The sequence below is a fragment of the Streptopelia decaocto genome, assembly GCF_964273445.1.
Source record: "Streptopelia decaocto genome assembly, chromosome: 3".
NCBI classification, from domain to species: domain Eukaryota; kingdom Metazoa; phylum Chordata; class Aves; order Columbiformes; family Columbidae; genus Streptopelia; species Streptopelia decaocto.
Window position 1 is genome coordinate 93327258 of NC_138656.1, and position 16055 is coordinate 93343312.

Below are 16055 nucleotides of genomic sequence, written 5' to 3' on the forward strand. Positions count from 1 at the left end.
ACATAAAACTGTCCCTTTAGCTGTATAGCCTAAAAGACTATCACAAAATCTACTAATGCATTTAAAGAATGAGCTGGTACTCGTAAATAACTTTTAGGTAAGATTTAGAATACTTTCTACTATTGCTAAAATCATACAGTCATGGACTTAACTTGGAGTCGGGGCAGGAAATTAAAATAAAATAAAATAAAATAAAATAAAATAAAATAAAATAAAATAAAATAAAATAAAATAAAATAAAATAAAATAAAATAAAATAAAATAAAATAAAATAAAATAAAATAAAATAAAATAAAATAAAATAAAATAATAAATAAAATAATAAAATGCCCCAAACCCACAAGGCCCAGAAGTGAAAGTCAGTAAGGTTAAAGGAAAAAATAAACTCAAACCAGACCTAACACATAATTACATATGTGAGCAACAAGATTATATACAAACCACTTTACACCCGTATTATCTATGAAATAAATACACTGCGTTGCTCTTTTTTCTTTTCTACCTGAATTTCCATAACTTCCTCTTGCTCTTTCATTGGTGTTTCACTTTCAATTTCTATTTCTCCTTTGTGAGTAATTTTTGTGATAGGTCTTCTTTCAACTTCTCTCTGTTCTTTCTCAATCATTTCAATTGTCTGTAAAAACAGGAAGTTATGTATATTTACTTACATATGATAAAACTTGGAAATTCACAAATATAACAACAGAAAATTGAACTGCAATTAAGGAAACCCTCTGAGAAGAACGGAAACGTTCTTATTTTGCAAGTGTCAAGCAGCAGGACTAACTTCACCAACAGTGTAGCAAGTAATTTTCAGGCACGTTGTTTAAACAAGTTATAAAGCCGACTTTCAACACTGACGTTAAAGATGGGTAGTTCTGGTGGCCAAGAGCTATAATAAAAAATGCATCTACTCTTTTCCTATAGTAATAGGGACAATGTAGGACATAAATACATATATTTTTCCAAAGCTTGTCTTTTGAGTACATAGAACTAATGCTCTACTTCATTAAAAACATTTAAATGTATTCTTAAAGGGTATGCTAATTCTCACCAGCACTGCTGCTTTTCTCTGTGGCAAAAAATAAAACATAAATCATTAATTCTAAATTGCTTCTTAAAGCACATTTCTACTTCTTAAACCAATACAGTTTGTGTTGGCTGTCCTCAATATTGCAAGTTAGGTTTCATAAGGAAACAAGGATTCTATGATTGCATTACCTGTCTGCCAAATACCTACAAGTTACTTTTGAACACACTGAGGAAACTTCAAAAATATTAGTAAGCAGTAGTTTCAAAGTTTTGCTTGAATAGGAAAGTTAAAGGTACAGACAAATTATACATTTATTTTACATGTTGTATTCCATTTCAACTTCTAGAAATTTTTAAGTATTTCTCTGAAATATATAGGACCCTTCAGTAATTTTTAAGCAGTAGGTGCTTTTGTTTTGAAGTTGTAGCAGTGGAATACTGTTTTGTATGGTCTGTTTTGAGTATTTTATTGATGTTTATAAAATAAATGGAATGAAGACGTACTACAAAAGATGGGCTTTCAATAGCTACAAAATAAACATACTTTTCATGTTTATCTAAGCTCTCAAAACAACTTTAAGCTAACTGAATAATTCAACAGCTATTTTTGTATAGGAACTAGTAAAAAGTTGTGTGACTCATAAACAGGTCTAGTTGCAATATGCAAAAAAAAAAACAACCAAAACCCAGGAATAATAGATGATGCGATGCTAATTGCAGTGTCTGAAACAGCATCCCACTGTACTGAATCAGTTATCACTGAACATTCCTTTCTTTCATTCTGAACACATAGAATTCAAGAGGATGAACTTTCATTTATTCTGTCTTAAGTACCTACTCACTGATTTTTTTATCAGAAATCATTTGATATAACCCACAATTCCTAATACCATAAAACCCAAACACAAAATGCATCAGTTAACACTACCCACATTTTGTACCTTTCAGTTCTATGAAGTGGCATATAAATACCAAAGATTCTGTCAACACAAATTCAGATATTGTAACTAACTGCAGTTAACTATCATCAGACTAACTGCCTAATAGACAGGGTAACAGCCAAGAAAAAGGTATCTTCTGTAAAATTAACACAGCTCCTTATATTCCTGCTTCCCCTTTGAAACTGTCAACACCGCAATAAAGACAGCATGACTCTCTGTTTTGAGAAAAGTAATGCTCAAACTAACCTAATAAACTTTGTACTTTTTTTTTATCTCCCCCTTTAAAGTGTTTTTCAGACTGGCAGATCAGGTTTTCAGCTTCAGGTTTACTTCTTGGTGGGTGAATTGTCATTCTCCATCAGTATGTAAGTTATAAACACCACAAGTTCAGTTTGTTTTGCCTAAAGGGTTATCTCCCCCTTTTTAAGAAACTGGTGGGTATAAAGCGCCAGCTAGAGCTTTAAAATCTTGTTGGATATAAGAACAAAGACGCCTTCACCCTCGAGACAGAAGAAAGGAAGAGTGAGCAGCAACAAAGCTGCACGGAAAACACACGGTTTCCCCCCTTTAGGAATTTACTGCACTTCTCTCACTTCTGTCCTAATAAGCCCTTCGTGGTTTTAATACTAAATAATTCTAGAGGTCTTCCTGATTAGTCAGAGTTGCTTTGTGAAATGCACATTCTGTTCTTTCTACACACATTTAACCTGAAAACAGAAGTTAAATACGCTTAGGCAGTCAACTAAACAACATAAGTTGGCAAATCTCACGTGTCTGTTTTCTCTCCGTCTCCAAGCAGCCAGTTCTTTGGAAGCCAGTTCTTCTGGGCTCATTTTTATTAGATGGTCTGGTGTAACCTCCCCTTTCAGTACTTTCTTAAATAATATCTGGAAAAAGTAGAAAAGTAGAAAAGTTAACCAACAGGAAATAAAGCAGAAAAGGAACATGCAACATATTCTGTAAAGCTATATGGGTTGTGTGATTTTGCAATTACCTCCCACTGCAGTAAGCAGTACTAGATTTTATAACATACAAGGTTAATTCCAGACCTCCATTTATTCTACATATCAGAATGTATCTACATAAACTTTTAATGATCAGATGTATAATTAGCTGCTGTTCAAATGGAGAAAGTGAGTTTATGCCCATTGCAGTACTAACTCGGGAGGTTTTTTTGGTAAAGGTGCAAATGCCCTGTTATACAGCAGAAAGAAACTAATATTAACAAGGATGTCTGTGCTTCCTGACTGACTGAACTGAATTCCTAAAGTAAAAAAAAAAAAAAATCGCCTATAGCTTAGCACTATGAGCAAAGAGAAGCCAGTGACGGAATTTAGCCAGTTCATGTAATTGAGAGTTGGCTAATGACAACAGTAGTATACTACAGGCAAAGCAACTTGATCAGAATAACCGACAAAAGGACAAAAGATAGAAGCTGAGGGGGTATGATGTTGAATAATGGGCTCACAGAAAGCAGAAAAGAGAGTAACGACCAATCTTGAGAAATCTGGGCGTGAAAAAGCACAGTGAGACAAGCTACTGGACAGAAACAAAAACAGGGGCAGTAAGCAGGAAAGAGTTATGGGGTGGGACAGGGACACCTAGACAACACATCAGTGGTAAAGACAAACACTTAACCTAGGCAACTCGTATCCAGTACACTTTGAAACATTTTTTGTTAAACTTGGCATTTCTGTATCTGTTAGTCATCAAAATTGTTTCAACTGTAACAATCTCAGCTTCTGATTCAGGTAACAGACCCTCTTAAACAAGGCCATTATAAGGTTTATGCCAGAAATAATACAAAGAATGGAAATTTCTAATCAAGGAGTTGAAGAATTAATGATGGGGAACAAGAAAAAAAAGAACATGGAGAACACTGAGTACACAAGAGGACAAACATCAAAGAGATGATGAAACATACAGAAAAAATAACAAACACGATAAATTGTGAAAGGATTAAAACGTATCTACATAGAAGACTGTTTCTTTAATCTAAAGCAAATAAAGGATTTCTGCAAAGCACAACAAACAAATAATACATACATTATTTTTAGGATCTTTTAGATTGAACATTAAACTTCGGTATTTGTTCTTGTACTTTGAGTCAGTGTCCCGAAAAAAAGAAAACAACTCTCTCTCAATCCTTGTGGCAACTTTTCCTGCTCTCTCCTCAGGAATCTTTAAACTGGAATCTGTCAACCTGCAATAGAACACAAAGGCAAAAATAAGCAAATGCTTCCAAATAATTAATATTTTTGTCTTTGACTTCAGAAAGAAAATAATTAGAAATGTAAATTAATAATTTCATTTAATAATGTATCTTTACCTTTTCATCAGAATTTCCTTAAGAGACTGCTTGACACTTTGTCTTATCTGATCAGCAGAAGGTTTAGAAGCTGGCACAGCTGGCACGTGTGTTGCACTAATATTTCCCTTTTCATTTTTCTTTTTCTTAATTTCTTGTTTCTCATGAACACCTATGAAAACACAGAGTTAAAAATTGTAAGCTACTCAAGCCACTGCTAGAAACTTTTAACATTTTTAGATGTCATTTTTATTTTTAAACTGCTAAGAATTGACCTTCACGGATACGGAATGGACTCACAGAGTAGTGGTTGTTTTCTGGCGGTAGTGGTATTTTTTGTCTTGTTTCTTATTTGGTTTGGATTTTGCATTACACAGATTAATCCAGAAAAGACTTCCTTCATAGAAACAAACAGGTCCTAAAGGACTTTCTTTTACACTAACCTAAGATGACCAGTACTTATTAGCTTGATCTTAAGTAGGATTTTTGACCTTAAATTTTTGTAAAAGCTTAAATTAATTTTTCAACAACTACAGTGAGAAATATTGTACTGGGAAGCACTTAATACAAGCATATTAAACTTTACTTTAAAACAGCATTTTTTGTTAAACTTGGCATTTCTGTATCTGTTAGTCATCAAAATTGTTTCAACTGTAACAATTTCAGCTTCTGATTCAGGTAACAGACCCTCTTAAACAAGGCCATTATAAGGTTTATGCCAGAAATAATACAAAGAATGGAAATTTCTAATCAAATTAAAATCATTAAAGCAAAAAACCAAAATTCCTTCAAACTTTAATTTTCAGAGTGTCAACTGAAAGCTCATTTGTCTCAGCACATGAACATGCCACTAATTTAGAGCAGTGACCTTCTATTTATTAAAACAATGGGAAATAAACAATATTAATTTATACACTTTCTAGTCCGAAAAAGAAAGAAATTGAAGACCGATGAAGATATAACTTGAGTGTTTGATGGCAAAAAGAAGTATTTCGTTACTACTTTTGCCTATTGACCACAACTTAAAACACATTAATACCAGAAACAAACTAACTGCAGTTATAGGAAGACAAATTTTCTTTCCCGTTGGACAGACTGTGTGGTTGGATCACCAGCTCCCTCAATAATGCAACTATCATCCATATCAAAATGACTGATTTCCCCTTCCTCACCAGCAAGGTGGTACAGACCCCAGACAGCTGTTGGCCACTCTGCGCTGTCATCTAAAGTGTCCATATGCCAGGATTGTTAAGTAAAGCAGCTCTAATAATGCTTTTATTTGCTCATCTCCTTCTCATAAGGAGGATGATAAAATGGACTAAAAATTTTTAAAAAATGTAGCCTGAGGGCATCATCCACATGCCAGCAACATTTTGGCAAAGTTTGGACCACCTGAAAGCACAGTCCCGTAACAAGGAAATTATGGGCAAGATTAGCAATAACCAAAGCCACTATAAGCATAATTCAAAGCAGTTAAGAGATTAAGACAAATGCTGCTTAATAGTTTTATGCTAATTGTCCTAAATGAGACTGCCACACCTCCCATCTGTTAAAAATCATTTTTAAGATTAACTTCTATTTTGAAATGGTCATTATAAAAGTCTTTTTGTCATCTCCTAGTTCAATTAATATATTTTAGAACAATTCAATTATTTCATGGATGCCAAAGACTCATTTCACTCCATGTAATTTGCAGCTAAAAGGGATGTCAATTATTTTGTAACTCTGAATTTTGAAGTTGAAAAACAAAGTAGTTGAAGTGTAAAAGATACCATTCAGTATAAAATATTTATATTTAAATTTAGACTTAACCCTGACATTTTCCATTGTTTTCTTCCACCAAAAAGTTTCTAGAACATATCAGCATTGGCAAAAGACCAGAAGAGCTGCTGGTTTTTTTGGTTTGGTTTTTGTTGTGTGAGTTTTTTGTTTTGTTTTGTTGTTGTTTTGTTTGTTTGTTTTGTTTGGGAGGTGGTGGGGTTTGTTTTGTTTTGTTTTGTTTTTTTTCAAGACAAGAATTCAAAGCTTGAGTTTAGGAGACAAAGACGCAGATCTCGCACAAAATCTCACTACCGTTGTTTCAGAGATTTCAGTCTCAAATGACAACAATTTCATATTACCACAATCTTGGTAGAAACATGCTTCCTGGAAGTGAGCTGGGGAGGGGACAGAGGTTGCTGGGAGGGGAAATACGTCCCTTCAACCTCTCAAATAAAACTTACATGAAAATCTGATCGCTCAGTGTGCAATAGAATGTTCCCCTTTGAAATGAGTTAATATAATTTGTCAATTTGTGCAAAAGACATCATTAAGACTAAGTATAATTTATATTTAAAACACTTTTATGTACATTAAGTATTTCATTTTATTTGATGGAAGAGTATTTCAAAGTTTTCTGCAATGTGAAATGAAGCTTAAACACAGAGATATCTTTGTGTACTTTTTCTCCCATTCTTAATTATGTGAGCATCCTCTACTATTAAAACAGGAGAGATTCACACATCTACACAGGAAACATTCACCTGCTAAATAAAACTTAAAATGAGAAATAAAGATCATAAATATCATGTGAACAAACAGCTCTTGAGATCACTATCACTTGCACTACAAAATGTGGTTTGAAAAACTGATTCTGTAAAGAAAGTCATCATCCTGCACTGTACATACATGTGAATTACAGTGTATAGTACTTCACCAAACCTCACTACCTGATTTCATGGACCTTTCAACCACACCAAGGGATTCTTTACTTATTTTTTCATTTTTATCTTCAGTGGACCGCCGAGGAATTACAGCAGTTTGTGATCCTTTTCGAGCAGGAACATGTTGCCCTTTTTTAGTATCCAAGTCTCTGGACTCGGACAAGTTCTTCCCATCACCAGATTCCTGAAATAAACATTTACAGATTACCACGCTACTGAATGACACAATACACTACTGCATACTTAGCACACTTTTTTTTCCCCAGATTTTTCCTTTTTAAGTACACTGTATAATTAATTGCCTCAATGGATGCACCATCATATTATATTTTCTAAAATGTTAACGAACAATATCCCAAATTACTGCCAAATATTGCTTAACAATCTCTTTGAAATATTAGCTGAAGACACATCATGGGCAGTTTGCAGCTAAGCTCGATGTTGAAAACCACTATGTTTTCTGCTATTTTAAAAGGTCAGGGATACCAACGAACATCCCTTAACCAGTTTTAGCTACATATCTGCAGGAAGCCACTTACGATTAGAAAGCGCGTGTAAACCAAAATTAAACAGACTAGATTCCATGTCAGAACTAAAATTCCAATATGCAGAAATAAGACAAAAAGGATTACTGATGATTAAGTTATGATGAACATGATGCTATATACTAAAAGATTTTAAAGAATTTTAATAAAGACATGTCACTGCTTTTGCAAATTATCCTTTGGTTAGTAAAATGAGACACAAAGCAAGCAGAAAGGCCCTAATTAAAGCATTAGGCATTTTCTTCTACATATAATCTTAAGTTAAAACAATCAAAACTAAAATACTGTTTTCATATTGTTCTACAGATAAAAAGATCTGCAGTTTCTATCATTCAGCAAATCGAGAGATATCCTGTAAAAGTGTTTAGAAAGAAAAATGCACAAAGTTCTACATACACCTATACATATAGGCATATATACACATGCATATGATGCACACATAACCCTGCTAAATATAAGAGGAGTTTAGCAATATAGTCTTGAAAAGATTAAAGCCAGTTAGAAAATGAAGTCACTCCGATAATAATAATGAAGTTCTAAATTAGATGCACAAAAATGTTTGAAACGTATTTTAAATGGCAGGACATTAAGAGGAAGCTCCTTCTACCTCAAATAATCAACAGAATTTTAAGTACTAAGACTTACCCTCCTGAAGATCTTGACTTTGTGCTTCCCAGTGTCCTCTGTTTGCTTTGTTTTTTCACTTGTTACATTTAGATTACAGGCAGGTGTTTGCTTTGACATCCCTGGTTTTTCACACTCAACTGCTTTTTCTTCTCTATGGATTTCAAGTTTCACTTGATTATCCGGTACAGTTTGATCAAAACACTCCATTTTTTTGTCTTCTTCAGCACAGCATTTCACACACACATACTCTTTATCCTCTTCACCCATCTGCTGTGCTTGAGAAAGACTCAGTCCAACACAATCACCATGAAACCAATCATCACATCTGCCACAGCCCACCATAAATCTGAAAACGAAAAAGCCGTAAGTCAGTGTATGGACTATGAAAGAAGATATAGCAACTTAAGCAGAACATACCATACTTGTTTTGATTTGTGCATCTCAACAATTCCTCCTTACCTGGTAAGTGATTTTCTTTGTAGCTTTACATCCATCTCCAGCCTTACGACATGGTATGATCTTCTTAAGAAAGAGGTTTTTTGACTTTTTTTTTTACTTTGTAATAGTCCAAGAGAATATCATAACCTCATTATATTTTTTGTAACCTACCAACGGGATTTTTTGTAACCTACCAACAGGATTTTTTCAGACTGTTTATTAAAAAAAAAAAAAAAAAAAAAAATCCACAACTCTCAAAAACAGTAAACTTTTTTGTAAAGATTTGGAAGACTTGGAAAGAAAGTTTTCTTGAAAGAGCACATTATCCTTGCCTTCCTTCAAATATGATCATCATCCTTACAGGAGAAATGTATTGACTACAATCTTGCATAGCAGTCAGAGATGTCCAAGAGTTTTGACAAATACGATTAGCACAGAAACATCAAGATATGAGTTGGGATTTCACATCACATTCCTTAGACCAGTACTACTGAATTAATTCCAGAAGGCTGACTCTTTACTAGTGAATATGAGAACAGCAGTTGGCTTCCAGCTACATCTGGCTAGCTTGCAATGTCTGACTGGCTAGTTTTAAATAAGGTACATGACACTTTTGTGTTGCTCAGCTATTTTATTCAGATTTGGAGTTATTTAAAGACTGTTTCAAACACTGAGTATCATTTAAAGGGCACTTTTCACAGTCACTTAAAGTGTTTCATTATTTTGGAAGTTAATGTAACTCTAAGTACAGATTGTATTTTGAAAGTGTAAAAATCACTTGGTCATAAATAAAACCACCATTTCTGACTATTTTGCAGATGTATTTTGCAAACTTCATTAGGTATGACTAGTACCTAACTGCACTGAAAGGTACAATTTCCAGTGGAACAATTGTGGAAGGATGTGAAATTTCAAAGTTAGACAGGTTAAACATATATAATATGTATTCCAGAGACTTAATTGGTAGTAGTTATTTTTTTAAAATCCTTTCTTATAATAATGAATCATTACTAAAGAGCCTTGGAATGATGTAGCAAGATCTCTTGCATTATCTACTTACATTCCCCTTCCCCTTTCATAACTTTTTTTGCTTTATACTTAAATAAAATATATTAAATATATGTACTATGATATATATTGTCTGGATGAAGAAAATCCAGAAAGACTGCAAGTGTATTATGAAAAATGTGAGTGCTTTATTAATACTGAAAAATTTACCTAATTATTAATTCCGTAGAACACAGACCCAATTTAAAAAGTAATTAAGTGAAATGTTGTTTCAGCAGTATATTCAACAAGCTAAATACACTGACCTGCAAGCCTTGTTTCTTTAATATTCTATACATTTCTTTTGTAATATGATTCTAAGGAAAATTATTCCTAATGTATGTATGGTCCTATTAAGGCCAGGATCTGCTATCTGCTGACTTACCTACTTTGCAAAACCATATAGAAATTATAGAACATGCTTAGAAGTCTCATTCACCAGAACTGTGGAGAAACAGTCCAGATGGTTTGATGCAGATACTATATTCCAGAAACTATAGGTATCTCAAGAGATTAAATATATATTTAACAGCAATATTTGAAACACAAGAGAAGAAGAAAATATTGTGGCTTTATGTTCTGTCCTTCCTTATCCAAAATAAATCAGTATTAAATTTTGCTGCAGTAAATGGCCATTTTGATGTAAAATGAGTGTGAGAAGGTTTAAAGCTCTAGCAGCATGAGAAAAAGCTCATTTCCATCTTCACTAGCCTATAATGCTATTTGTGAGATTTGAAGAAGAGTTTATCTACTTTGTGAAGAAAACTATTTTCTCTTTTTTAATTTTCTTTTTTTCTGAGCTGTAAGTACATTTTTGGTAGTAGTCACGACCAGCAAACAGTATCTGCCCATCTACTTAGCAGCTTCTATTGGGAAGCCAGAGTTTTGTCAGTACCTCAATCTTTTCAGACCCATGTTCCAGCAAAGTGAAGAAATACGAAAGGTAACAACTGCTTCTGATGGCCTTGCCAGAGTAATACCATAACATTCATAAACAGAAAAGGAAAACAAGAGAGAAGCAACGGGACTTTAACACAAAGATGATTGCTCCTGAGAACCTAGAGCCAAACGCACAATGCCAGGAATACAGCATGAGTGCCTATTCCACAACTGCGAGGATCCACAGGAGGATGCTTTACATAGGATACAAACTCACACCACGGAAATAAAATATTAGTAAAGTTTCGGGAATACCAAAACTGGTCACAAAAATTCAAAATATAAGATTTTCTACAGAGCTGAAATAAGATGAAAGCGTACAGTCAAGTGCAAAGCACGCAGTCAGGTGCTCCTTGCTTAAATGGTATTTTAGAGTGCTAATGAATGAATGCCTTTTGGTTAAAAATAGAAGGAAACCAAGAACACATTGTCTTGAAGCCACAACTACTACTTGAATTTTTATTAAAAATATATGTATTTCTTTCCCTGTTTGGAAATTCAGGCATTGGAAACTAATTTGTTTTATGAGCAAGGTAGATTGCAATCTTAAGCAACCAAAACAAGATTTTGATTATTTAGAAAACAGATTAAATTTGCAAAAAAAAGCAGAGATGAACTCCAGAGACTAACATATATAAGTTGCTGCACATCTTCAACTTTAAAGTGACAGCATATGGAATTTTTCAGCTTAGCTGACACATATTAAGTGGGAAATATGAATAGTGTATGATGAGTAAAGCACCAGATAGGCATCCAGTCTTATATCTTTATTTTCAGGTCTATTTACACACCAAAAAAAAAAAAAAAAAAAAAAAGTTAAAAAACCTACAGTGAATTCAGCTCAGAAACAGACCATTCTTCCCCAGGAAGATATACCAAGATGGACAGATGTCATTCAAGCCATCTTAAGGAAACTACTGAAGGTAGAATATCATTTTGGCTTCATTCCAGTCTTCACAATAAGGTTTCAATTACACTATATTTAAATACAGACAACAAAACTTCAGAATTCAGGATTCAGAAACTGAGACTACAAAGAGAATCTGGAAATGTCCATGAAACCTGTACTATAAAAGAGAATGTTGTGTTTAACATTGTCTTGCTTAAACCTAATTATACCCAATGGCAATAAAAACACTGGTGCTGCCTGTCTAAAAAAAGAGTCACTATATCTAGTGACACTAGGCAAATGCAGGACTGTGACTTCTGAGACTGGGAGAGAACATACTGATTCTGGTACCAGTAATGCAAACAATCCTTTTTACCATAAGGCCACTTTTACATCTTTATCTGTTTCACTCAACTGCCCACAAAACATAATTATGATTTGTAACAGCAATTATAATGGGGTAACAGACAATGCTCAAAGACTACAAAGAGGAGTCAAGAGAAACTGAAGCCTGGCTTGAAGGATTAAGGATGTCCTCTTGCACAGCTGTCAGAGTTTCGATTGAAGAGGTTCTGGTATCTTGGACTATTAAAACACCAAAGTTTCTGACTGCAGATTGCTTCAGGTTTGAAGTGCAGGCGTTTTACCCATGTTGTAAGGCTGGATTGGAAGATGTAAAGCTGAAAGAGAAAGAAAAATGTGTTTTAAAATATTAAATCATGCCACATTCAAGAACAGAATCGCTTTCACTGGGAATCAATATAAAAACAAAATTTTAAGAAAAAATCTAAACAGCTGACAGGTGACAGCTGACAGTTCACTGAGAACTTCACATTGAGTAGGTTATTGTTTCATTCCTTTTAAAGAATCCTCTTGGTTGTGCACACATCAGCATGAAAAGACGTACCTTAAAATCAGAAAGTAATTGATAATACATAAAAAGAGATGGGCAATAATTAATCCAAACCTTCCACAATCTCTCTTTGAATTGGGAGATCTTCTTTGGTGTGTTATTTGTAGTAAATTAAATTCATCTGTTAGATGAAAAAACTCAGGCTTGAGTGATTTATTTTCAAAATATACACGCCATGTTTTAAAATTAATTTACATGCAATCAATTTATGTAATAAAACCAAGTTTCCAGAGAAACCCACTACTGTGAAATGGTATTTTACAAGTAAAGTGAGTAGAAACTATCTCATTCATTAAAAAATTGTTTGTTGTAAAGGTATTCTTATGAGTAAAAAAGAAGACAAAAAATTAGGAGCTGTCAGAACAGTTCAGTCCAGGCCAGTAATTGGCATTTTAAGATTAATTAACAATATGAGAAAATCAGAAATAATTGGCTCTCTTTAGTCTTTTGCATTTGTGGTACATAGCATAGGGAAAACAGAGCAACAAGGCTCAAATCTTAACAACAACAACAACAACAACAACAACAAAAAAGCAAAACTTAAACTATTCAAAATAACACCCAAACCCCAAATTCACCTAAGAGGAGTAACATCACCATTCATGCACTTTTTAAGGGCTTAACTATTTAAAGCATGTCCTACATCTGCATTTTTCTCCCTTAATTCTACTATTCAACAACCTACTATAAATTCTGTTGTAAATTTGTATTAACATTACAACTGTCTCAGCTGCATTAATGCTACAGTCCAGCCAACGTTACAGCAGAGACACTGCACAGAAGCAACTGTTTTTCCTTCAGCTCTTGAAGATGTCACTAGTAGAGAAGCAGCTTTAGCAGAGCCTCCACATCAGTGAAGCAGTATAGGCTTAATTCAAAGCTCAGGTGAAATGAATGTTTATAAAAAAAAAAATATATGCTCTACCTTGTCAGAGCAGATACAAATAGCAGTTTCTCTTGTTTGCTTTTTGTACAAGTCTAACACAGGTGACATGGTTTTTTAGGTTTTGATCTTCTAGAAACAATAACCGACTATCTTCAAAGAAACAATATCAGCAGACCTCTTTTACATGGAATTCGCAGCATAGGAAAAATACACTGCAAACTTATTGCCTAAGTATTCAATTTCAATAACCCATGTTTTACATAATATAACTTCCTTTTTCCCTTAAAGGCATAATTTTCTTTATTTTTCACATTACACGAACCTCTCCGAAAAGGAAGCAAGCAGGGAGATAAGCAACCCTATGCTCTTTGAACTAAAGGTGAATACATGAAGCGTGCCCAACAACAAAACAGGAAACTGAACTTCCCAAAACCTCAAAAAAATGGGTACAATATATCTCCTAACATTAACCACATATATATATATTAATTAAAAAATCATAATAACTAGAGGAAGCTTCATTAGCAGTGCATTCTACCCACATGTTGTATCTTCAGGATTGTACATTCTATAAACTGCATATATACATAGATACTTTATAAAACTATGTATTTTAGAGAGCTAATGCTATCCCTTTGCCTGGTTCCCTAATGGTACTGGTATTAATACCAATCCTACCAGTACAGCAGCATAGTAATATAATCCATATAAAAACTACTAATAAAATGATACAGTTGTAAATATAAAATATACTGGAGTCCTTCCATGGTTTAATTATACATTACAATGCTATTTTGCTTATACTGTATCATTCAGTTTTTGTGGACATGCATGATCACTTTTAATGTTGCAAGGTTTTTCACAGTGGAAGAAAGCAGTAACAGAGGCAGAAAAATTAAAAGTATCAATGACATCTTGCACAATCTGAAATTTAACATACTATTCAATTAACATGTACTAGAACTAAGGCATAATTATTCTAATTACTGTTTCTTGTGAAGAATTTTGTCCTAACGATTCATTTGCTGTATATGCATCCACTCTTAAAAAAATATGCACAAGTAATTTAAGAATGCAAATGATATGATCACCAGGTTCCAAAATAAGTTTACTGAGGTATTAGCACTAATTTCAAAAAACAAATGTCCTAATAACTTTTATTATAGGAGAAAAAAACAGGTCTCAGATTTTTTTTTTAACTTCATCCATCAGCCAAAGTAATCTTCTGTATTACAGTTGCGCAGAAACTTTTTTGTGACTATATATATGAAAAAGATCAGGAATACTGTATCTTTGCTAAATCAACTTCTGCACTTTCCAATTAATTGCCTTTTAAAAATATAGCAAAGTCTTCCTTCATATTAAAGAAGAGTTGAAATGTGGGGGAAAAAGACCCTAAGTAAAACTCTGGTCCTGCATCACTCATTCTTCTGTGAGCTCTGAGAAGTGCGGTTTGTTTCTGACCACACAAACTGCACCATCAAATACCAAGCAACAAAAAACAGAAAAAAAAAAAAAAAACAAAAAAACACAAAACCAAGAAAAACACCCAACCTCCCACAGACTATTGAAAAACTTTACTAGAATTGTTGAATTCAAAAGAGGAAGTTACCAGCAACAAATTAAAGCCACAAGCTTTGCTTGTGACATAGTGCTTTCTAGAAAATTTGCTTAGAAAGAGAATATCTCAATTTATGTACTACGAATTATTAATCAGAAATTGGTGGAACTTCTTCCATTAGAGTGCAGACAAGGGAGAAAATCTGCAAAATGTTAGTTAGGTGTTGTCTAACCGTACAAGCACAGATGAGTTCAGCCCTCCATACCACAGAGAACTTGAACATCTACAGTGAAAACTGGATACATTCATATTATAAGCCCCTACACATCAGAAGGATGCGTATGATGCATACAGGAAGAAATCTTAACATTATCAGATTTCTCAGTGTCTGCAGTGCTACCATCATCTAGCTCTATGCCAATAAATTACATATTTTATCCTTCAACTATTTCCAGGAAAAATAACTATTGCTTGAGACAAAGCTTAATATTTTCAACATCACTTTAACTCATTAAGAAGTTGAGGTAGTAATGTCAGTCTGGAACATTTTTCTATGTGATATGCATATCCATACACATACACGTTTCATCTATACATAGATGAATGAAAATTTATGCATAAGATTTATGTTACTAGCTGATGAGAAAACATCTGACAGCAGTATGGGGACACAAAAGCAAATTCAAACAGGTTGAAAGCAACACTATAATGAAAACTAACAGTAATTCGAACTTCACACTGAAAAAAAAAACCTCTTTCAGATGTGCTGAAAACTACTAATTACATAATTATCTGACTCACCCAGAAACAGAGTTTCATTTTCATATGAAACAACAATTATCTTTTAGTTATATTGCAAAGGTAAATATCTGAATGGGAATCAACACAATACCTCAAGCAAACAGACTGAAACAATTAATCCTAAAGCCACACATAGACCACCCACTCTCTGAGTAATGAAGATATAAAATTCAAAACTATGTTGGTTCAAGCATAGAAGCATCAAGACAATTGGAAAACAGTGTGAAAACTCATGGTTCAAAGATCAGGTGCCAAAGAATGACTATCTATTAACAGAAAAAAAACCAGGCATGTCTCTTAGAAAGTAAGTCACGTTATAACTTGTACTTTTTTGATTATACAAGTCACATGTTTGTAAAAAAGGATTCCTCCTTTCCCAGCCAAATTCATTTTATCTGCAGTGCAAGGTAATCGTACTTTGACTTT

At 33.6% G+C, this 16055-nt stretch overlaps 1 protein-coding gene across 4 annotated transcripts in view; it reads right to left on the minus strand.

Annotated features, from left to right (window-relative positions):
* The window catches only part of PHF3 (PHD finger protein 3), a 52363-nt gene that overhangs the window by 9260 nt on the left and 27048 nt on the right, over positions 1-16055 (minus strand). For all 4 annotated transcript variants that reach the window (XM_082047251.1, XM_082047248.1, XM_082047249.1 and 1 more), the window contains 6 exons: positions 8174-8501; positions 6990-7167; positions 4303-4453; positions 4020-4176; positions 2744-2860; positions 503-634 (listed from right to left, as the gene is read on the minus strand). In XM_082047251.1, the coding sequence (XP_081903377.1) occupies positions 503-634; positions 2744-2860; positions 4020-4176; positions 4303-4453; positions 6990-7167; positions 8174-8501 (1063 nt within the window). The remainder of the gene's footprint in view (positions 1-502; positions 635-2743; positions 2861-4019; positions 4177-4302; positions 4454-6989; positions 7168-8173; positions 8502-16055) is intronic.